Source organism: Cuculus canorus, chromosome 33, assembly GCF_017976375.1.
Source record: "Cuculus canorus isolate bCucCan1 chromosome 33, bCucCan1.pri, whole genome shotgun sequence".
In the NCBI taxonomy this organism is placed as follows: Eukaryota; Metazoa; Chordata; class Aves; order Cuculiformes; family Cuculidae; genus Cuculus; species Cuculus canorus.
The window spans coordinates 1,176,594-1,200,647 of NC_071433.1; the positions used below are offsets into that span (position 1 = coordinate 1,176,594).

Sequence of the window (24,054 nt, forward strand, 5' to 3'; positions counted from 1 at the left end):
GGGTGGTGGTGGTGTTTGGGGGGGTCCTATTTCAGAGCCCCCGTAGGACACAGCCCCCACGGTCGGAGCAGCGGCTCCCGGGGGGGGGGGGGGGAAGGGGAGGGGAGGAAAAGGGGGGGGGGGGGAAATACCGGGGGCGGAGAAGGATGATTTTGGGGGGGGGGGGTGGGTGATAGGGGGGGGGTGGGGGGGGCGCCGATTGGCTGAGAGCAACCAATGGGGGCGGGGGGGGGGCGGGGAATGAGCCCCCCCTGAGGCTTCGTTAAGGAAAGAATGAAAAGGGGGTGCGGAGGGGGTTAATGAGGAGGGGGGGGCGGAATCCCATCCCCCCCTCCAGGGAACCCCCACATTACCCCCCCCCCACCTCGGGGACCCCTTTTAGGACATTATCCCCCCCCAAATTCCTCACCTATAGGACCCCCCCCCAAATTCCTCACCTATAGGGACCCCCCCCAAATTCCTCACCCATAGGACCCCCCCCCAAATTCCTCATCTATAGGGACCCCCCCAAATTCCTCACCTATAGGAACCCCCCCCAAATTCCTCACCCATAGGGACCCCCCCCCCAAATTCCTCATCCATAGAGACCCCCCCCAAAATCCTCATCCATAGGAACCCCCCCCAGAGCCCCCCCCTTTTAACCCCTCCCTTGCCGCCGTTCTCCTCTCAGCCCCCCCCAAACACTCAAGGGGGGCTCTTGGGGGGCTCGAAAGGCATTTATTGCCCCCCCAGAGGGGGGGATGTCTTGTGGGGGGTCCCCCAAGTCGGGGGGGGGGTGGTCAGAGCCCCCCGAGCAGCGGCAGAAGCCCCGAATCGGGCGCCGGTTCCTTAATGAGCTGCAGCACCTGCGGGGAGAGCGGCCGCTAACGCGACTAACCAGCTGCTAACCAGCCCCTAACCAGCCCCTAACCAGCCTCTGACAGGCTAACCAGATCCTAACCGGCCCCTAAACCACCCGCTAACCAGGCCCTAACCAATACGCCAAGCGGCCCCCAACCAGCCCCCAATCAACCTGCTAACCAGCCCGATAACCAACCCCTAACCAGTCCCAACCAACCTGCTAACCAACCCCCAATCAACCCGCTAACCAACCCCAACCAACCCACTAACCAACCTCAACTGACCCACTAACCAGCCCCAACTAACCTGCTAACCAACCCCAACCAACCCGCTAACCAACCCCCAACCTACCCACTTACCAGCCCCCAACCAACCCACTAACCAACCCCAACCAACCCCCAACCAACCTGCTAACCAGCCCCCAACCAACCCGCTAACCAACCCGCTAACCAACCCCAACCAACCCTAACCAACCCAACCAACCTGCTAACCAACCCAACCAACCCACTAACCAACCCAACCAACCCGCTAACCAACCTGCTAACCAACCCCCAACCAACCCTAACCAACCCGCTAACCAACCTGCTAACCAACCCCCAACCAACCCGCTAACCAGCCCCCAACTAACCTGCTAACCAACCTCCAACCAACCCCAACCAACCCCAACCAACCCCCAACTAACCAACCCAAACTAACCAGCTAACCAGCCCTTAACCAGCCCTTAACCAGCCCCTAACCAACCTGGCCCGCAGCCGCTAACGAAGGCCCCGGTAGCGGATAACCAAAGCCGCCAATTAAGCCAATTAACCCCCCGCTAATGAACCCACTCAGGGGTCCCTCCCCGCCGCTCTTAACAGGGGAAGGGGCGGGGCTGCCGGGGAGGGGGCGGGGCAGAGCTCGGGGGGGCGGGGCTTGAGCAGATGGGAGGGGCTTGTGGCCCCCAACGAAGTGGGGTTGGTGGAGGGGAGTGGCTTGAGCAGGTGGGCGTGGTTTGAGGAGGGGTGGGCGTGGCTAGGAGTGACTGGATATGAACTGGGTGGAACTGGGAGTGACTGGGAATGGACTGGGTGGGACTGGGAATGGACTGGGAGGCACTGGGAATGGACTGGGTGGCACTGGGAATGGACTGGGTGGCACTGGGAGTGACTGGGCATGGACTGGGTGGGCCTGGGCGTGACTGTACTGGTGTGCACTGGTGTGTACTGGTCTATACTGGTGTGCACTGGTGTGTACTGGTCTATACTGGTCTGTAGTGGTCTGTACTGGTGTGTACTGGTCTCTACTGGTCTGTACTGGTCTGTACTGGTCTGCACTGGTCTGTACTGGTCTATGGTGGTCTATACTGGTGTGCACTGGTGTGTACTGGTCTGTACTGGTCTATACTGGTCTGTACTGGTGTGTACTGGTCTCTAGTTGTCTGTACTGGTGTGTACTGGTGTGTACTGGTCTGCACTGGTGTGTACTAGGTCTGTACTGGTCTATACTGGTCTGTACTGGTCTATACTGGTCTGTACTGGTGTGTACTGGTCTCTAGTTGTCTGTACTGGTGTGTACTGGTGTGCACTGGTCTGTACTGCTGTGCACTGGTCTGTACTGGTGTGCACTGGTGTGTACTGGTGTGCACTGGTCTGTACTGGTGTGTACTGGTGTATACTGGTCTGTACTGGTGTGCACTGGTGTGCATTGGTCTGTACTGGTCTATAGTGGTCTGTACTAGTCTGTACTGGTCTGTACTGGTCTGCACTGGTCTGTACTGGTCTATGGTGGTCTATACTGGTGTGCACTGGTGTGTACTGGTGTGTACTGGTCTGTACTGGTGTGTACTGGTGTGTACTGGTCTGTACTGGTGTGCACTGGTGTGTACTGGTCTATACTGGTGTGTACTGGTGTGTACTGGTCTGTACTGGTGTGTACTGGTCTCTAGTTGTCTGTACTGGTCTGTACTGGTGTGTACTGGTCTGTACTGGTGTGCACTGGTCTGTACTGGTCTCTACTGGTCTGTACTGGTCTGTACTGGTGTGTACTGGTGTGTACTGGTCTGTACTGGTCTGTACTGGTGTGCACTGGTCTGTACTGGTGTGCACTGGTCTGCACTGGTCTCTACTGGTCTGTACTGGTCTGTACTGGTGTGTACTGGTGTGCACTGGTCTGCACTGGTCTCTACTGGTGTGTACTGGTCTGTACTGGTGTGTACTGGTCTGTACTGGTGTGTACTGGTCTGTACTGGTGTGCACTGGTCTGCACTGGTCTCTACTGGTCTGTACTGGTCTGTACTGGTGTGTACTGGTGTGCACTGGTCTGCACTGGTCTCTACTGGTGTGTACTGGTCTGTACTGGTGTGTACTGGTCTGTACTGGTGTGTACTGGTGTGCACTGGTGTGTACTGGTGTGTACTGGTCTGTACTGGTGTGCACTGGTCTGCACTGGTCTCTACTGGTCTGTACTGGTGTGTACTGGTGTGCACTGGTCTGTACTGGTGTGTACTGGTGTGTACTGGTCTGTACTGGTGTGCACTGGTGTGTACTGGTGTGTACTGGTCTGTACTGGTGTGTACTGGTGTGTACTGGTCTGTACTGGTGTGCACTGGTGTGTACTGGTGTGTACTGGTCTGTACTGGTGTGTACTGGTGTGTACTGGTCTGTACTGGTGTGTACTGGTGTGTACTGGTCTGTACTGGTCTGTACTGGTGTGTACTGGTCTATACTGGTGTGTACTGGTCTATACTGGTCTGTACTGGTCTGTACTGGTCTCTACTGGTGTGCACTGGTCTGCACTGGTCTCTACTGGTCTGTACTGGTGTGTACTGGTGTGCACTGGTCTGTACTGGTCTGTACTGGTGTGTACTGGTCTGTACTGGTGTGCACTGGTGTGTACTGGTGTGTACTGGTCTATAGTGGTCTGTACTGGTCTATACTGGTGTGTACTGGTCTGCACTGGTCTGTACTGGTCTGTACTGGTCTGGTCTGTACTGGTGTGCACTGGTGTGTACTGGTCTATACTGGTCTGTACTGGTCTATAGTGGTCTGTACTGGTCTCTACTGGTGTGTACTGGTCTATACTGGTGTGTACTGGTCTGTACTGGTGTATACTGGTGTGTACTGGTCTGTACTGGTGTGTACTGGTGTGCACTGGTCTGCACTGGTCTCTACTGGTGTGTACTGGTCTGTACTGGTGTGTACTGGTCTGTACTGGTGTGTACTGGTGTGCACTGGTGTGTACTGGTGTGTACTGGTCTGTACTGGTGTGCACTGGTCTGCACTGGTCTCTACTGGTCTGTACTGGTGTGTACTGGTGTGCACTGGTCTGTACTGGTGTGTACTGGTGTGTACTGGTCTGTACTGGTGTGCACTGGTGTGTACTGGTGTGTACTGGTCTGTACTGGTGTGTACTGGTGTGTACTGGTCTGTACTGGTGTGCACTGGTGTGTACTGGTGTGTACTGGTCTGTACTGGTGTGTACTGGTGTGTACTGGTCTGTACTGGTGTGTACTGGTGTGTACTGGTCTGTACTGGTCTGTACTGGTGTGTACTGGTCTATACTGGTGTGTACTGGTCTATACTGGTCTGTACTGGTCTGTACTGGTCTCTACTGGTGTGCACTGGTCTGCACTGGTCTCTACTGGTCTGTACTGGTGTGTACTGGTGTGCACTGGTCTGTACTGGTCTGTACTGGTGTGTACTGGTCTGTACTGGTGTGCACTGGTGTGTACTGGTGTGTACTGGTCTATAGTGGTCTGTACTGGTCTATACTGGTGTGTACTGGTCTGCACTGGTCTGTACTGGTCTGTACTGGTCTGGTCTGTACTGGTGTGCACTGGTGTGTACTGGTCTATACTGGTCTGTACTGGTCTATAGTGGTCTGTACTGGTCTCTACTGGTGTGTACTGGTCTATACTGGTGTGTACTGGTCTGTACTGGTGTATACTGGTGTGTACTGGTCTGTACTGGTGTGTACTGGTGTGTACTGGTCCGTGCCTGGCGGAACCGGGGGTGGCGGCTGTCGCGCAGCAGCAGCAGCAAAACGCTCTCACTCGTGGTGACAAAAGCGCCGCTCTGACGGAGCCGCCCCAGAGCCACCGCTCTGTCCACCTGACTGGAAAAGGGGGGGTCACGGGCACCCCCAGAGGGAGGCACCCCCAGAGAGAGACCCCCAGAGACCCCCAGAGACACCCCAAAAAGAGAGACCCCCTCCAGAGACCCCCCCAGAGAGAGACACCCCCAGAGAGAAACACCCCCAGAGAGAGAGACACCCCAGAGACCCCCAGAGACCCCCCCAAAGAGAGACCCCCCCCAAAGAGAGAGACCCCCCCAAAGAGAGAGACCCCCCCAGAGAGAGACACCCCCAGAGACACCCCAAGAGAGAGTCCCCCAAAGAGAGAGACCCCCCCAGAGACCCCCCAAAGACCCCCCAAAAGAGAGAGACCCCCCAAAAGAGAGAGACCCCCAGAGACCCCCCCAAAGAGAGACCCCCCAGAGACCCCCCAAGAGAGACCCCCCAAGAGACCCCCCCAGAGAGAGACCCCCCCAAAGAGAGACCCCTCAAAGAGACCCCCCAAAAGACAGACCCCCCCCAGAGACCCCCCAAGAGAGACCCCCCAAGAGACCCCCCCAGAGAGAGACCCCCCCCAGAGAGAGACCCCCCAAAGAGAGAGACCCCCAAAGAGAGACCCCCCCAGAGACCGCCCAAGAGAGACCCCCCAGAGACACCCCCAGAAAGAGACCCCCCAAAGAGAGAGACCCCCAAAGAGACGCCCCCAAAGAGAGACCCCCCCAGAGAGAAATCCCCCAGAGAGAGACCCCCCCAGAGACCCCATTGCCCCCCAAAAGCCCCCATTGCCCCCCACAGCCCCCCCATAGACCCCCCGTTCCCCATTGCCCCCCAAAAGCACCCATTGCCCCCCCACATCCCTCCCTGACCCCCAAAAGCCCCCATTGCCCCCCCTGCCCCCCAATGCCCCCCAAAAGCCCCCATAACCCCCACAATCCCCCCATTTCTCCCCCAAAGCCCCCCTTAACCCCCCCCTATCCCCACAGATCCCCCCCCATTTCCCCCTTAGGACACCCCAATATCTCCGCCATGGCCCCCCCTTCCCTCTATCCCCCCCATTTGCCCCCCATGGCCCCCCAAACCCCTCAGAGCTCCCACAGGACCCCCCCAAACCCCCCATTTCTCCTCCAAAGCCCCCCTTAACCCCCCCCATCCCCACAGATCCCCCCCCATTTCCCCCCTTAGGATACCCCAATATCTCCGCCATGGCCCCCCCTTCCCTCTATCCCCCCCATTTGCCCCCCATGGCCCCCCCTTTGCCCCCCAAAACCACTCAGAGCTCCCACAGCACCCCCATTTCTCCCCCAAAGCCCCCCTTAACCCCCCCCATCCCCACAGATCCCCCCCCATTTCCCCCCTTAGGACCCCCCAATATCTCCGCCATGGCCCCCCCTTTCCTCTATCCCCCCCATTTGCCCCCCAACCCCCCCCATGGCCCCCCCAAAACCCCTCAGAGCTCCCACAGGACCCCCCCAAACCCCCCATTTCTCCCCCAAAGCCCCCCTTAACCCCACTTATTCCCACAGATCCCCCCCCATTTCCCCCTTTAGGACACCCCAATATCTCCGCCATGGCCCCCCCTTCCCTCTATGTCCCCCATTTGCCCCCCATGGCCCTCCCGGGCCCCCCAAAACCCCTCAGAGCTCCCCCAGCACCCCCATTTCTCCCCCAAAGCCCCCCTTAACCCCCCTTATCCCCACAGATCCCCCCCCCATTTCCCCCTTTAGGACACCCCAATATCTCCGCCATGGCCCCCCCTTCCCTCTATGCCCCCCATTTGCCCCCCATGGCCCCCCCAGCACCCCCAAACCTGCGGGAGGAACAGGCGTCCGCCACCACGTGCACGTCCAGACCTCTCCCCATAAGATCCAGAGCCGTTTGCTTTTGGGGGGACACACACATACACCCCCACTTTTGAACACCCCCCTACGGCGACATCCAGGTGCCCCCCCCAAGCCCTCAGGGCACCCCCAGATCTCTGAGTCCCCCCCCAAATGCCTTGAACCCCCCCCCCCCCACTTCCAAACCCTGGGTCCCCCCAAACCCTGAAAGCCTGAGCACCCCAAGATTTTCCACCCCCACCCCAAAACCTCTGGGTCCCCCCAAACTCTGAAAGCCACCCCCCAACAAGATGCTGCCCCCCCAGTTCTGATGTTGGGGTCACCCCCAAACCTCTGGGTCCCCCCCAAAGCCCCAAATCTGCCCCCCCCCAAAGACGCTTTCCCCTCCCTTCCGATTTTGGGGTCCCCCCCAAAACCCCTGTGTCCCCCCAAACCTCTGGGTCCCCCCCAAAGCCCCAAATCTGCCCCCCCCAAGATGCTGCCCCCCCTTCTGATGTTGGGGTCCCCCCAAACCTCTGGGTCCCCCCAAACCTCTGAGTCACCCCAAATCTGGGCCCCCTAAGATGCTGCCCCCCCAGTTCTGATGTTGGGGTCACCCCCAAACCTCTGGATCCCCCCAAAGCCCCAAATCTGCCCCCCTCCAAGATGCTGCTCCCCCCAGTTCTGATGTTGGGGTCCCCCCAAACCTCTGGGTCCCCCCAATGCCCCAAATCTGGGCTCCCCCAAGATGCTGCCCCCCCCCGCCCTGATGTTGGGGTCCCCCCCAAACCCCTGTCCCCCCCCAAACCTCTGGGTCCCCCCCAATCCCCCCAAATCTCACCCCCCCCAAGATGCTGCCGCCCCCCCATCCTCATGTTGGGGTTCCCCCAAACCTCTGGGTCCCCCCAAACACCTGTGTCCCCCCAAACCCCTGTGTCCCTCCAAACCTCTGTGTCGCCCCCAAACCCCTGTGTCCCCCCAAACCCCTGGGTCCCCCCCAAAAGCCCCAAATCTGCCCCCCCCAAGATGCTGCCCCCTTTCTGATGTTGGGGTCCCCCCCAAACCCCTGTGTCCCTCCAAACCCCTTGCGTCCCCCCAAACCCCTGGGTCCCCCCAAACCCCTTGCGTCCCCCCAAACCCCTGGGTCCCCCCAAACCCCTGGGTCCCCCCCAAAAGCCCCAAATCTGGGCCTCCCCAAGATGCTGCCCCCCCCCCCCGCCATCATCCTGATGTTGGGGTCCCCCCCCCCAAACTCCTGATGTTGGGGTCCCCCCCTGACCAGGATGCAGGCCTGGGTCTCGATGCCGCAGAGGATGGCAGCGTCGATGTTGGGGTTCGCCCGCAGCTCCGCCTCCACGGCCGGGACCACCATACTGAAGCACGTTTTGGGGTGCTTGGGGAGGTCCTGCGCCCCCAATTCGGGCACTGTGGACCCCAAAACCTGCGGGTGCTGCTCCGTCACCACCACCGGAACATCCAACGCCCGACAGCCCTGGGGGGGGCAGATATGGGGGTACAGGGGTCAGATATGGGGGTACAGGGGTTTGGGGGGTCAGATATGGGGGTACAGGGGTCAGATATGGGGGTACAGGGGTTTGGGGGGGTCAGATAGTGGGGGTACAGGGGTCAGATATGGGGGTACAGGGGTTTGGGGGGGTCAGATAGTGGGGGTACAGGGGTTTGGGGGGGTCAATGGGGTCAGATATGGGGGTACAGGGGATTGGGGGGTCAATGTGGTCAGATATGGGGGTACAGGGGATTGGGGGGTCAGATATGGGGGTACGGGGTTTGGGGGGGTCAATGGGGTCAGATATGGGGGTACAGGGGTTCCTATAGGGCAGGATTAGGGGTCCCCAGGCTGCTATGGGGCAGGATTAGGGGTCCCCAGGCTGCTATGGGGCAGAGCTGTGGGTCTCACAGGCCGCTGTGGGGCAGAGCTGTGGGTCCCCAGGCCGCTGTGGGGCAGGATTAGGGGTCGCCAGGCCGCTATGGGGCAGAGCTGTGGGTACCCCAGGCCGCTACGGGGCAGGATTAGGGGTCACCAGGCCGCTATGGGGCAGGATTAGGGGTCGCCAGGCCGCTGTGGGGCAGAGCTGTGGGTACCCCAGGCCGCTACGGGGCAGGATTAGGGGTCACCAGGCCGCTATGGGGCAGGATTAGGGGTCCCCAGGCTGCTATGGGGCAGAGCTGTGGGTCTCACAGGCCGCTGTGGGGCAGGATTAGGGGTCACTTGGCTGCTATGGGGCAGGGCTGTGGGTCACTGGGCCGCTGTGGGGCAGGATTAGGGGTCCCCAGGCCGCTATGGGGCAGGATTAGGGGTCGCCAGGCCGCTGTGGGGCAGGGCTGTGTCCCCCCAGGCCGCTGTGGGGCAGAGCTGTGGGTCTCCAAGGCCGCTGTGGGGCAGGATTAGGGGTCACTTGGCCGCTATGGGGCAGGATTAGGGGTCACTAGGCCACTATGGGGCAGGGCTGTGTCCCCCCAGGCCGCTATGGGGCAGGATTAGGGGTCGCCAGGCCGCTGTGGGGCAGGGCTGTGTCCCCCCAGGCCGCTGTGGGGCAGAGCTGTGGGTCTCCAAGGCCGCTGTGGGGCAGGATTAGGGGTCACTTGGCCGCTATGGGGCAGGATTAGGGGTCGCCAGGCCGCTGTGGGGCAGGGCTGTGTCCCCCCAGGCCGCTGTGGGGCAGAGGCACCTGGAGGACGCGGGCGGCCACGGCGACGATCTCGGGGAAGAAGGCGATGGAGTGGCGGAAGCGCTCCTGGAGGTCGCAGAGCAGCAGAACGGAGCGCGAGGGCCGCAGCAGCCCCAGGCGCGGCCCCGCCATGGCGGTCACGTGACTGCCGGGGGTCAGCTGACACGCGTGGGAGGCAACGGACGGGTCACGTGACGTGTGTGTGTGAGGTGCTGTGGGTCACGCGACACACGTGGCGGGTGACATCTGGGTCACGTGACAGGCGGGGGAGCGGTTGCGGGTCACGTGACACACGTGGTAGGTGAGATATGGGTCACGTGACAAGCGTGGCAGGCGAAATATCGGTCACGTGACACACGTGTCAGCGGGTGTGGGTCACGTGACACGCGTGGGAGGTGACATATGGGTCACGTGACCCGCACGGGAGCTGACATGTGGGTCACGTGACACACGTGTGAGACGTTGTGGGTCATGTGACACACGCGGGAGCCAACGTGTGAGTCATGTGACACACATGAGCTCTTGTGGGTCACATGACACGCGGGGGGGGCCCCGACATGTGGGTCACGTGACCCATGTGGGAGGTGGCACGTGTGTCATGTGACACGCGTGAGCCGTTACGGGTCACGTGACCTGCGTGGGAGGCAGCATATGGGTCATGTGACACACGTGGGAGCCGTAGTGGGTCACATGACCCGTGTGGGAGACATTGTGGGTCACGTGACACGCGCAAGCGCCAACCTGTGAGTCATGTGACGCGTGTGAGCTCTGGTGGATCACATGACATGCGTGGGGGGGGGGACATGCGGTCACGTGACACACGTGTGAACCCTTGTAGGTCACGTGACACTCGTGGGCGTCGAGGGTCACGTGACGCGCGTGGGAGCCGCTCTGTGGTCACGTGGCACGCGCGCGAGCCGCCGCGGGTCACGTGACGCAGGCAGGCGAGCTGAGGCGTGGGTCACGTGACACCCGCATGAGCCGACCCCCCCCCCGCGCGTGTGTGAGCGCACGAGGGTCACGTGGGCATTCCTCACCACCTCCCTCCCCGCAACCAACCAGCGCGTCCCACTGACACCGCCCCCTCCGTCACATAAGCCACGCCCCCTCCGGCCAATCAGCGCGGGACGCCAGGCCACGCCCCTCAACCACACAGGCCACGCCCCCAGGCCGCCGCAGCCAATCAGCGCGGGAGTAAGACCACGCCCCCTCTGCCCATAAGCCACGCCCCCAGCCAATCAGCACGTGGCAAACCCCCCTTGGCCGCAGCCATTCCGTTCCCATCGTCTCGTTCCCATCAGCCCCGCCCCTTCAGCGCCCACTGCCCAATCAGAGCGAGCCGGGGGCGGGGCGACGCCCCGCAGCAATAAAAGCCACGCCCCTTCCACCGCGCAGCCAATCGGAGGACGGGGCGTGACGGAACGGGAAAGGACGGAGCCGCGGGGGGGGCGAAGGCAGAGGTCGCGGTCCTTTCCGAGGGCTCAGGGCCCCCTCAGGCGGCGATCTCCCCCGGGGGGGGCTTTTCCCCTCGGGGGGGGCTCTTACCTACCCGGAGACCCCGAGATCCCGCGCTCGGATTGGCCGCGCGGTGCGCGCTGCGCCTCGGGACAGGGCACGGCGGAGGGGGCGTGGTCAGGGGGCGTGGGGAGGCGTGGCTTCCGGGGGACGCATGGCTCCATTGGCTGCCGGGCTTGGCCGCGGGGGGGGCGTGCGCTGTTTGGAGGGCGCGTGGTCTACAGGGAGGGGGCGTGGTCTGACAGAGAGGGGCGTGGCCTCGCGAGCCTCGCACAGGGACGCAGCGTGGCTTCATAGCTAGTGGGCGTGGCTTGGTGAAGGGGCGTGGCTTTAGGGGTCCTACTCCCCCCCCCCCACAGGAGCCCTTGTACCCCCCCGACCCCATTCTGACCCCCCTCAGGAGCCCTTGTGGCCACTCAGGACCCCCAAACTCCCCCCGGACCCCCTTCTAATTCCCCCAATTCCCCCCCCCAGGAGCCTCTGTGCACCCCCAGGGACCCCCTGACCCTCCCCCCCCGCCCCCCGGAAACCCTCGTGCCCCCCCAAAGTGTGTCCTCACATGTACCCGATGTGTCTTCACATGACTTCTATTTGGGGGGGACACACACACACGGCAGTGCCTCATGGTGCCCCCCCCAGTCTCCATGGGGAAACTGAGGCATGGGGTTGGGGGGGGGTCTTGGGGTCCCTCAGAACATGGGGTGCTGTTTGGGGGGGCAGAGACCCCAGATTGAGGTCCCAGAGGAGGTGGTAGAGGGGTCCATGTGTGGTTGGGGTCCATCTTTGGGGTCCCATGGGTGATTGGGGGTCCGTGGTTGGGGATCCATGGGTTTGGGGGGGGTCCCTCAGGACATGGGGTGCTGGTTGGGGGGCAGAGAGCCCGTCTCGAGGTCCCAGAGGAGGTGGCAGAGGGTCCATGGATGGTTGGGGGTCCATGATTGGGGTTCCATGGTTGGGGGTCCATGGGTTTGGGGGGGTCCCCAGTATTTGGGGGGTCCCCTCAGGCGCTGGGCTCTGTTTGGGGGGAAGGGACCCCAGCTTGAGGTCCCAGAGGAGGTGGTAGAGGTGTCCATGTGGGATTGGGGTCCATCTTTGGGGTTCCATTGGTGGTTGGGGGTCCATGGTTGGGGTCCCATGGGTAGGGGGAGTCCTGCAGTTTTGGGGGGTCCCCAGGATTTGAGGGATCCCTCAGGACATGGGGTGCTGGTTGGGGGGCAGAGAGCCCAGCTCGAGGTCCCAGAGGAGGTGACAGAGGGGTCTATGGATGGTTGGGGTTCCATGGTTGGGGGTCCATGGGTTTGGGGGTGTCCCCAGGATTTGGGGGGGTCCCTCAGGACATGGGGTGTTGGTTGGGGGGCAGAGAGCCCATCTCAAGGTCCCAGAGGAGGTGGCAGAGGGGTCCATGATTAGGGTTCCATGGTTGGGGGTCCATGGTTGTGATTCCATGGTTGGGGGTCCATGGTTGGGGTTCCATGGGTTTGGGGGGTGTCCCCAGGATTTGGGGGGGTCCCTCAGGACATGGGGTGCTGGTTGGGGGGCAGAGAGCCCATCTCGAGGTCCCAGAGGAGGTGACAGAGGGGTCCATGGATGGTTGGGGTTCCATGATTGGGGTTCCATGGTTGGGGGTCCATGGGTTTGGGGGTGTCCCCAGGGTTTGGGGGTCCCCTCAGGGCACGGGGCGCTGGTTGGCGGGCAGGGAGCCCGTCTCGAGGTCCCAGAGGAGGCGCCGCAGGCGGCAGAGGGGTCCCCGCAGCCCCTCGTCCCCCACGGGCTCCGCGGGGCGCAGGCGGAAGCCCTGACTCGGCAGCAGCAGCGGAGGGTGATCCGAAAAGCTCTCGAAGATGTCACCTACGGGAGAGGGGACGGGTGACAAAGAGCAGACGGGATGGGGACAGGGGACAAGGACAGGGATGGGGAATGGGACAAGGGACAAGGATAGGGGATGGGGACAATGACATGGGGACAGGGGACAGGGAATGGGGACAGAGGATAAGGATGGGGGACAGGGATGAGGTTGGGGACAATGACATGGGGACAGGGAATGGGGATGAGGGATGGGGACAGGGATGGGGAATGGGACAGGGGAGAAGGACAGGGACAGTGACATGGGGACAGGAGACAGGGAATGGGGACAGGGGATAAGGATAGGGGATGGGGATAGGGATGAGGATGGGGACAATGACAAGGGGACAGGGATGGGGACAGAGCGTAAGGATGGGGGACAGGGATGAGGTTGGGGACAATGACACGGGGACAGGGAACGGGGAATGGGGACAGGGGACAAGGATAGGGAACATGGACAAGGATGGGGACAATGACAAGGGGACAGGGATGGGGACAGAGGATAAGGATAGGGGATGGGGACAGGGATGAGGATGGGGACAATGACATGGGGACAGGGATGGGGAATGGGACAGGGGACAAGGATAGGGGATGGGGACAATGACATGGGGACAGGGAATGGGGACAGAGGATAAGGATGGGGGACAGGGATGAGGTTGGGGACAATGACATGGGGACAGGGAATGGGGACAGGGAATGGGGACAGGGGACAAGGATAGGGAACATGGACAAGGATGGGGACAATGACAAGGGGACAGGGAATGGGGACAGAGGATAAGGATGGGGGACAGGGATGAGGTTGGGGACAATGACATGGGGACAGGGAATGGGGATGAGGGATGGGGACAGGGATGGGGAATGGGACAGGGGACAAGGACAGGGACAGTGACATGGGGACAGGAGACAGGGAATGGGGACAGGGGATAAGGATAGGGGAAGGGGACAGGGATGAGGATGGGGACAATGAAATGGGGACAGGGAATGGGGATGAGGGATGGAGAATGGGACAGGGGACAAGGATAGGGGATGGGGACAATGACATGGGGACAGGGATGGGGACAGAGGGTAAGGATGGGGGACAGGGATGAGGATGGGGACAATGACACGGGGACAGGGAATGGGGAATACGGACAGAGGATAAGGATAGAGGATGGGGACAAGGACGAGGATGGGGACAATGCCATGGGGCAAAGAACAGGGAATGGGGACAGAGAACAGGGATAGGAGATGGGGACAGGGGACAGAGGACAAGGATAGGGAACAGGGACAAGGATGGGGACAATGACATGGGGACAGGGAACAGGGAATGGGGACAGGGGACAAGGATAGGGGATGGGGACAATGAAATGGGGACAGGGAACAGGGAGTGGGGATGGGGAATGGGGACAGGGGACAAGGATGGGGGACAAGGGATGGGGGACAGGGATGGGGGACAGGGATGAGGTTGGAGACAATGACATGGGGACAGGGAATGGGGAATGGGGACAAGGGATGGGGACAGGGGACAAGGGATGGGGTGGCAACAGGCATGGGGAATGGGACAGGGGACAAGGACAGGGAATGGGAATGGGGAAGGGGACAGGGGTGGGGACAAGGACAGGGAATGTGGATGAGGATGGGGACAATGAAATGGGGACAGGGAACAGGGAATGGGGACAGGGAAGGGGGAATGGGGACAAGTGACAGGGACAAGGGACAGGGATGGGGACCGGGATGGGGAACGGGGACAGGGACAAGGATGGGGACAGGGATGAGGACAAGGACAGGGAACATGAATGAGGATGGGGATAATGAAATGGGGACAGGGAACAGGGAATGGGGACAGGGATGGGGACAGGGGAGGGGGGACAGGGATGGGGGAATGGGATGAGGATGGGGACAATGAAATGGGGACAGAGATGGGGAATGGGGACAGGGACAGGGATGGGGACAGGGATGGGGACAAGGACGGGGACCGGAGATAGGGACAGGGGACACGGATGAGGATGGGGACAGCGGAATGGGGACAATGGAACAGGGATGGGGACAGGGGGAGAGCAGGATGGGAGCGGCGCTGGGGACGTCACTGTCACCGACCGGAGGCCACCAGGTCCCTGTCCTCGGGGGGGGGACTCCAGGCGGGGGGTGGGGGGCGCCCCATTCCCAACTGGTAATGGCTGAGCAGGTGGTGAAGCTGAGCCGGAGTCAGAGCCGGGAACTCGGCCCGGAGGCGCGACCACGAGGCCTGGGGACACCGCGGGGACACCGTGGGGACATGGGGACACCGCGGGGACATGGGGACGCCGCGGGGACATGGGGACACCATCGGGAAAGGGGGACATGGGGACACCATGGGGACATCATGGGGACACCACGAGGCCTGGGGACACCATGGGGACACCGTGGGGACATGGGGACATCACGGGGACATGGGGACACCATCGGGAGAGGGGGACATGGGGACACCATGGGGACATCATGGGGACACCACGAGGCCTGGGGACACCATGGGGACATCATGGGGACATGGGAACACCGTGGGGAAAGGGGGACATGGGGACACCGCGGGGACATGGGGACACCATCGGGAAAGGGGGACATGGGGACACCATGGGGACATGGGGATACCATTGGGAAAGGGGGACATGGGGACACCGCGGGGACATGGAGACATGGGGACACCATGGGGACACCGTGGGGACACCGTGGGGACACCACGAGGCCTGGGGACACCGCGGGGACATTGTGGGGACATGGGGACACCATGGGGACATGAGGACACCATTGGGACATGGGGACACCATGGGGACAGGAGGACATCATGGGGACATCATGGGGACACTGTGGGGACACTGTGGGGACACCACGAGGCCTGGGGACACCGCGGGGACACCGTGGGGACATGGGGACACCATGGGGACATGGGGATACCATGGGGACATGGGGACACCATTGGGAAAGGGGGACATGGGGACACCATGGGGAAAGGGGGACATGGGGACACCATGGGGACAGAAGGACATCATGGGGACATGGGGACACTGTGGGGACACTGTGGGGACACCGTGGGGACACCACGAGGCCTGGGGACACCGTGGGGACACTGTGGGGACATCGTGGGGACATGGGGACACCATGGGGACACCATCGGGAAAGGGGGACACCATCGGGAAAGGGGGACATGGGGACGCCATGGGGACAGGAGGACATCATGGGGACATGAGGACATCATGGGGACACTGTGGGGACACCCCCATTGCCCCCCATTGCCCCCATTGTCCCCATTGTCCCCATTTCCCCCATTGTCCCCGTCGCCCCCATTGCCCCCCATTGTCCCCATTGCCCCCATTTCCCCCATTTCCCCCATTGTCCCCCATTACCCCCATTGTCCCCATTGTCCCCACTGCCTCCATTGTCCCCATTGTCCCCATTGTCCCCATCGCCCCCATTGTCCCCACTGCCTCCATTCTCCCCATTGCCCCCATTGCCCCCATTGCCCCCCATTGTCCCCCATTCTCCCCATTCTCCCCATTGTCCCCATTGCCCCCATTGCCCTCACTGTCCCCATTGTCCCCATTGCCCCCATTGCCCCCATTGTCCCCCATTGTCCCCATTTCCCCCATTGCCCCCATTGTCCCCATTGCCCTCACTGTCCCCATTGTCCCCATTGCCCCCATTGTCCCCATTGTCCCCATTGCCCTCACTGTCCCCATTGTCCCCATTGCCCCCATTGTCCCCATTGTCCCCATTGCCCCCATTGCCCCCATTGTCCCCCATCGCCCCCATTGTCCCCATTGTCCCCATTGCCCTCACTGTCCCCATTGTCCCCCATTGCCCCCATTGTCCCCATCGCCCCCATCGTCCCCATTGTCCCCATTGCCCCCATCGCCCCCATTGCCCCCATTATCCCCATTGTCCCCATTGTCCCCATTGCCCCCATTGCCCCCATTGTCCCCCATCGCCCCCATTGCCCCCATTGTCCCCATTGTCCCCATTGCCCCCATTATCCCCATTGCCCCCATTGTCCCCATTGTCCCCATTATCCCCATTATCCCCATCGCCCCCATTGTCCCCATTGCCCCCATTATCCCCATTGTCCCCATTTCCCCCATTGCCCCCATTATCCCCATTGTCCCCATTATCCCCATTATCCCCCATTACCCCCATTGCCCCCAATGCCCCCATTGTCCCCATTATCCCCATTGCCCCCCATTGCCCCCATTGCCCCCATTATCCCCATTGTCCCCATTATCCCCATTATCCCCATCGCCCCCATTGTCCCCATTGCCCCCATTATCCCCATTATCCCCATCGCCCCCATTGTCCCCATTGCCCCCATTATCCCCATTGTCCCCATTTCCCCCATTGCCCCCATTATCCCCATTGTCCCCATTATCCCCATTATCCCCCATTACCCCCATTGTCCCCATTGTCCCCCATTGTCCCCATTATCCCCATTGTCCCCATTGCCCCCATTGTCCCCATTGCCCCCATTGTCCCCATTGCCCCCATTACCCCCATTACCCCCATTGTCCCCATTGCCCCCATTCTCCCCATCGCCCCCATTGTCCCCATTGCCCCCATTGTCCCCATTGCCCCCATTGCCCCCATTCTCCCCATCGCCCCCATCGTCCCCATCGTCCCCATTGTCCCCATTGCCCCCATCGCCCCCATTGCCCCCATTGTCCCCATTGCCCCCATCGCCCCCATTGTCCCCATTGTCCCCATTGCCCCCATCGCCCCCAGTCCCCCCAGCCCCCCCAGTGCCCCCAGTGCCCCCCACCTTGCCCAGGCAGCTCCTGGGGGTGCAGAGCAGATTGGCCGTGGCTGAGAGTTTGCGGAAGAACTCTCCGGCGATGTCCCCGAGTCCCTGTCCCGTCAGCCAGTCCAGCACCAGGTCCAGGTTGGTCCGGATGCGAACCCCTCGCCACCACTGGAAGAAGGGGCCCGCGCTGCCTGGGGGGGGAAAACAGGGATTAGGGGGGGACAGGGATTAGGGGGGGACAGGGATTAGGGGGGGATGGAGTGGGGGGCATAGGGATTAGGGGGGAAAGGATTAAGGGGGGATGGAGTGGGGGGCATAGGGATTAGGGGGGACAAGGATTAGGGGGGGATGGAGTGGGGGGCATAGGGATTAGGGGGGACAAGGATTGGGGGGGGATGGAGTGGGGGGCATAGGGATTAGGGGGGACAAGGATTAGGGGGGATGGAGTGGGGGGCATAGGGATTGGGGGGGACAAGGATTAGGGGGGATGGAGTGGGGGTTATAGGGATTGGGGGGGACAAGGATTAGGGGGGATGGAGTGGGGGTTATAGGGATTGGGGGGGACAAGGATTAGGGGGGATGGAGTGGGGGTTATAGGGATTGGGGGGGACAAGGATTAGGGGGGATGGAGTGGGGGGCATAGGGATTAGGGGGGGACAAGGATTAGGGGGGATGGAGTGGGGGGCATAGGGATTGGGGGGGACAAGGATTAGGGGGGATGGAGTGGGGGTATAGGGATTAGGGGGGGACAAGGATTAGGGGGGATGGAGTGGGGGGCATAGGGATTAGGGGGGACAAGGATTAGGGGGGATGGAGTGGGGGGTATAGGGATTAGGGGGGGACAAGGATTGGGGGGATGGAGTGGGGGGCATAGGGATATAGGGGGGACAAGGATTAGGGGGGATGGAGTGGGGGGCATAGGGATTGGGGGGGACAAGGATTAGAGAGAGATGGAGTGGGGGGCATAGGGATTAGGGAGGGACAAGGATTAGGGGGGATGGAGTGGGGGGCATAGGGATTGGGGGGGACAAGGATTAGGGGGGATGGAGTGGGGGGCATAGGGATTAGGGAGGGACAAGGATTAGGGGGGATGGAGTGGGGGGCATAGGGATATAGGGGGGACAAGGATTAGGGGGGATGGAGTGGGGGGCATAGGGATTGGGGGGGACAAGGATTAGGGGGGATGGAGTGGGGGGCATAGGGATATAGGGGGGACAAGGATTAAGGGGGGATGGAGTGGGGGGGCATAGGGATTAGGGGGGACAAGGATTAGGGGGGGATGGAGTGGGGGGCATAGGGATTAGGGGGGACAAGGATTAGGGGGGGATGGAGTGGGGGGCAGAGGGATTGGGGGGGACAAGGATTAGGGGGGGATGGAGTGGGGGGTTATAGGGATTAGGGGGGCACAGGGATTGGGGGGGACACAGAGATTAGGGGGATGGAGTGGGAGGCATAGGGATTAGGGGGGCACAGGGATTAGGGGGGCAGGGATTAGGGGGGACAGAGTGAGGGGCACAGGGATTAAGGGAGGATGGAGTGGGGGCAAAGGGATTGGGGGGCACAGGGATTAAGGGGGTATGGAGTGGGGGGCACAGGGATTAGGGGCGCAGGGATTAGGGAGGGATGGATTGGGGGGCACAGAGTTGGAGCACAGGGATTGGGGGGGCATGGGTGGGGGGAATCGGATTAGGAGGGATGGAGTGGGGTACACAGGGATTGGGGGGGGGCACAAGGTTTAGGGGGCACTGGGATTGGGGGGGCACTGGGATTGGGGGGGTCAGGGATTAGGGGGGACAGGGATTGGGGGGGTCAGAGATTAGGGGGGACAGGGATTGGGGGGGGTCACGGTGCTGCCCCCCCCCCCCCCTTCTCCCTTTCCGCCCACGGAAGCTCCGTTTCCTGCAGCTCCCGGTGAGGACAATGGGAGGAAACCGGGAAGGGGGTGAGGGGCAGCCCCATAGCGGGGGGGGGGGGGGGGGGGGAAGGGGGACCAGGAGGGTCACACCCCCCCAGGGCTGCCCCATAGCGACCCACACATCCACCTCAGACCCCCCCAGGGCTGCCCCATAGCGACCCACACATCCATCCCAGACCCCCCCATAGCGACCCACACATCCACCTCAGACCCCCCATGGCTGCCCCATAGCGACCCACATATCCATCTCAGACCTCCCAAGTCTGCCCCACAGGGACCCAGGGACCCACAAACACATCCCACAGCCCCCCAAGAGCCCCATGAACCCACTCATCCACCTCAAAACCCACTCCCAAAGCCCTGGAGACCCACACATCCATCTCAGATCCCCCAAGTCTGCCCCATAGCGACCCACACATCCATCTCAAACCCCCCAAGGGTGCCCCACAGAGCTCCAGGAACCCACAAACACGTCCCACAGCCCCCCAAGAACCCCATGAACCCACTCATCCACCTCAATCCCCACTCCCAAAGCCCTGGAGACCCACATATCCATCTCAGACCCCCCAAGTCTGCCCCATAGGGACCCACATATCCATCTCAAACTCCCCAAGGGTGCCCCACAGAGCTCCAGGAACCCATAAACACATCCCACAGCCCCCCAAGAACCCCATGAACCCACTCATCCACCTCAAAACCCACTCCCAAAGCCCTGGAGACCCACATATCCATCTCAGACTCTCCAAGTCTGCCCCATAGCGACCCACACATCCATCTCAAACTCCCCAAGGGTGCCCCACAGAGCTCCAGGAACCCATAAACACATCCCACAGCCCCCCAAGAACCCCATGAACCCACTCATCCACCCCAAACCCCACTCCCAAAGCCCCTGGAGACCCACATGTCCACCTCAGACCCTCCAAGTCTGCCCCATAGCGACCCACATATCCATCTCAGACCTCCCAAGTCTGCCCCACAGGGACCCAGGGACCCACAAACACGTCCCACAGCCCCCCAAGAACCCCATGAACCCACTCATCCACCTCGAAACCCACTCCCAAAGCCCCTGGAGACCCACATATCCATCTCAGACCCTCCAAGTCTGCCCCATAGGGACCCACACATCCATCTCAAACCCCCTCAAAGCTGCCCCACAGAGCTCCAGGGACCCACAAACACATCCCACAGCCCCCCAAGAGCCCCATGAACCCACTCATCCACCTCAAAACCCACTCCCAAAGCCCCTGGAGACCCACATACCCACCCCAAGTCTGCCCCACGTCGTCGTTCCCTCACCTTTCTCCATCAGAGTGTTGAAGAGAGAGGCGTTGGAGAAGAAGAAGAGGTACCCGAAGGTCTGGGAGACCAAGTCGGGGTGCAGCTGGCAGTCCCGCGTCAGCTCCAGGGCCGCCTGGTAGACGGCGAGCGTTGGGCGAACGCCTTCGGGGACGCTGCCCAGGTCCTGCGCGGCGCTGGGTTCTCCGGTCCCGGAGAAGGGATTACTTTCCAGGAGAGCGGGAAGAGCCGAGTAAAGGGTCTGCCATGAGAGAGGTGTAAAGAACCGTAAGGGAAAGGGAGGTCCAGAGGGTGGCAAGGAGGGGGTTTTGGGGTGCAGAGGGGCTCACTTTGGTCAAGTAGTAGACGGATTGCTGGAAGGTGGACATGATCACCTCATCCAAGATGCCCATGGCTTCATCGCAGGCTTCCAGGTCGCCCGTCAGCTCTTGGCAAGGGCCTGAAGGGTGGAATTTAGGAGGTGACAGCACCCCGAAAAGCAAAAGGCACCCCCTTAAACCCATCGTTTTTTGGGGTGCGGAGGGCTCACCCTCCAAGTCGAGCTCCTTCTCCAGCTCCAGGACGCGTCCCTGCGCCAGGTTGAGGAGCTCCATGGCGTTGGCGAGCCAGAGCATCAACGGACGCAGGTCGGCCGTCACGGCTTCCATGCTCGGCGCCGCGGGGGACGTATCCTGTTGGCTGCGAGGAATTGGGGGGGGCGGGAGAAAAGAGGGGGTCACCCCATAGGGTGTACCCCCAAACCAGGGAAACCCCCTTCTTGGGGGCGGTTTGGTCCTCTCAAGGTGGACTTTGAGGTGTCCTCATCATCAGGGTTGGTGTTGGGGGTCTCCAAGGATGGGTCAAGTTTGGGGTCCCTGTGTGTCCCCCTATGTCTCCTTGCATCACCGGTTGGGGTCCCCCAAATCAGGGCCACCCTTGGGACATCCCCTCCCTGGGAAGGCTTTTGGGGTCCATCTCCAACAGGACCGGTTTTGGGGTGCCCTTATGGAACAGCCTTGGGATCCCCTCCCATCAGTTTTGGAGTCCCCTCCATCCAGACTGGTTTTGGGGTGTCCCCCCATCAGTTTTGAGGTCCCCTACATCCAGACTGGTTTTGGGGTCCCCCCCATCAGTTTTGAGGTCCCTTCCATCCAGACTGGTTTTGGGGTCCCCCCCCATCAGTTTTGAGGTCCCTTCCATCCAGACTGGTTTTGGGGTGTCCCCCCATCAGTTTTGAGGTCCCCTCCATCCAGACTGGTTTTGGGGTGTCCTCCCCCATCAGAACCAGTTTTGAGGTCCCCTCCATCCAGAATGGTTTTGGGGTCCCCCCCCATCAGTTTTGAGGTCCCCTCCATCCAGACTGGTTTTGGGGTGTCCCCCCATCAGTTTTGAGGTCCCCTCCATCCAGACTGGTTTTGGGGTCCCCCCTCCTGATCAGAACCAGTTTTGAGGTCCCCTCCATCCAGACTGGTTTTGGGGTCCCCCCCCGATCAGAACCAGTTTTGAGGTCCCCTCCATCCAGACTGGTTTTGGGGTCCCCCCCCCGATCAGGACCAGTTTTGAGGTCCCTTCCATCCAGACTGGTTTTGGGGTCCCCCTCCCGATCAGGACCAGTTTTGAGGTCCCCTCCATCCAGACTGGTTTTGGGGTCCCCCCCCGATCAGGACCAGTTTTGAGGTCCCCTCCATCCAGACTGGTTTTGGGGTCCCCCCCCCCGATCAGGACCAGTTTTGAGGTCCTCTCCATCCAGACTGGTTTTGGGGTCCCCCCTCATCAGTTCTGGAGTCCCCTCCATCCAGACAGGTTTTGGGGTCCCCCCTCAGCGCAGGCTCTGGGGGGGCTCTCACTTTTCTGGCTGTCGGTCTCCGATCTCTTTGATCTTCTCCTGCAGGTGGAACCCCCCCTCAGTGTCCCCCGTGTCCCCCCACATTCCCCCCGTGCCCCCCCACATTCCCCCCGTGTCCCCCCATCCCAACATCCCTCTGTGGCCCCACATCCCCCTGTCCCCCTTTGTCCCCATGTCCCCCCACTTCCCCCCCATCCCCGTGTCCCCCTGTAGCCCCTCATGTCCCCATGTCCCCCCATCCCCCCATGTCCCCCCCTGTCTCCCCACATCTCCCCATCCCCACACCCCACCTACATCCCCGTGTCCCCCCATGTCCCCCCTTGTCCCCCCATGTCCTCTTGCACCCCCGTGTCCCCTATCCCTCCACGTCCCCCCACATCCCCATCCCTCCATGTCCCCCCAAGTCCCATGTCCCCATGTGTCCCCATGTCCCCATGTCCTCCCATGTCCCCATATCCCCCCATGTACCCCCACACCCCCTTATATCCTCGTGTCCCCCCCATCCCTCCATGTCCCCCCATGTCCCCCCCATCCCCTTACATCCCCGTGTCCCCCCATGTCCCCCCACGTCCCATGTCCCCATGTGTCCCCATGTCCTCCCATATCCCCCCATGTCCCCCCCATTCCCTTTCACCCCCACATCCCCCATCCCCCCATGTCCCCTCGTGTCCCCCCATCCCCCCATGTCCCCCCCATCCCCCCATCCCCTTTCACCCCCACATCCCCCATCCCTCCATGTCCCCCCACGTCCTCCATGTCCCCTCCATCCCCTTTCACCCCCACATCCCCCATTCCTCCATGTCCCCCCATGTCCCCCCATGTCCCCATAGCCCCCATGTCCCCCCACACCCCCTTACATCCTCGTGTCCCCCCATCCCTCCCTGTCCCCCCACGTCCCCCCACGTCCCCCCATGTCCCCATGTCCCCCCATGTCCCCCCATGTCCCCCCACACCCCCTTACATCCTCGTGTCCCCCCATCCCTCCCTGTCCCCCCACGTCCCCCCACGTCCCCCCATGTCCCCATGTCCCCCCATCCCCCCATGTCCCCCCACATCCCCTTACATCCCCGTGTCCCCCCATGTCCCCCCACACCCCCTTACATCCTCGTGTCCCCTTGTCCCCACATCTCCCCGTGTCCCCCCATGTCCCCCCACATCCCCCATCCCCCACATCCCCCCACATCCCCCATCCCCCCATGTCCCCCCACGTCCCCCCCATCCCCTTTCACCCCCACATCCCCCATCCCCCCATGTCCCCCCATGTCCCCCCAAATCCCCTTACATCCTCGTGTCCCCCCATGTCCCCCCATGTCCCCCCATCCCTCCACGTCCCCCCATGTCCCCATGTCCCCCCATGTCCCCCCACCGTCCCCTTACATCCTCGTGTCCCCCCCATCCCTCCCTGTCCCCCCATGTCCCCCCACGTCCCCCCCATCCCCTTTCACCCCCACGTCCCATGTCCCCACGTCCCCCCATGTCCCCCCATCCCCTTACATCCTCGTGTCCCCCCATGTCCCCCC

General features: G+C 61.9%; 2 protein-coding genes across 3 annotated transcripts in view; both read right to left on the reverse strand.

Annotated features, from left to right (window-relative positions):
• Window positions 1-706: 706 nt before the first annotated feature.
• ISOC2 (isochorismatase domain containing 2) lies at window positions 707-11,081 on the reverse strand. 2 transcript variants are annotated; one of them, XM_054052355.1, is made up of 6 exons: window positions 10,943-11,081; window positions 9,398-9,556; window positions 7,987-8,199; window positions 6,698-6,768; window positions 4,815-4,932; window positions 707-845 (listed from the first exon to the last, which is right to left on the reverse strand). In XM_054052355.1, the coding sequence occupies exons 2-6, from the start codon at window positions 9,527-9,529 to the stop codon at window positions 780-782; spliced, it is 600 nt and encodes a 199-aa protein (XP_053908330.1). In that variant the 5' UTR covers window positions 9,530-9,556; window positions 10,943-11,081; the 3' UTR covers window positions 707-779. The 2 variants fall into 2 exon arrangements, with proteins under 2 accessions (XP_053908330.1, XP_053908329.1); XM_054052354.1 differs by having other exon boundaries at window positions 10,947-11,072.
• Window positions 11,082-11,795: 714 nt separating this feature from the next.
• The window catches only part of LOC104057650 (ras-interacting protein 1-like), a 21,815-nt gene continuing 9,556 nt past the window's right edge, over window positions 11,796-24,054 (reverse strand). Inside the window, 7 exon segments of the mRNA XM_054052304.1 lie at window positions 11,796-12,760; window positions 14,831-14,978; window positions 17,517-17,689; window positions 20,710-20,950; window positions 21,039-21,148; window positions 21,239-21,387; window positions 22,536-22,573. Coding sequence (XP_053908279.1) covers window positions 12,579-12,760; window positions 14,831-14,978; window positions 17,517-17,689; window positions 20,710-20,950; window positions 21,039-21,148; window positions 21,239-21,387; window positions 22,536-22,573 — 1,041 coding nt within the window. The 3' untranslated portion in view covers window positions 11,796-12,578.

Excerpts from the sequence above, each read along its gene's own strand:
- ISOC2 (XM_054052355.1), bottom strand. The coding sequence starts at position 9,529 with ATGGCGGGGCCGCGCCTGGGGCTGCTGCGGCCCTCGCGCTCCGTTCTG. Across the intron at positions 6,769-7,986 it reads AGACCCAGGCCTGCATCCTG|CAAACGGCTCTGGATCTTAT; the intron begins GTCAGGGGGGGA and ends TCCCCCCAAAAG. Across the intron at positions 4,933-6,697 it reads GACGCCTGTTCCTCCCGCAG|TCAGGTGGACAGAGCGGTGG; the intron begins GTTTGGGGGTGC and ends CCCCTTTTCCAG.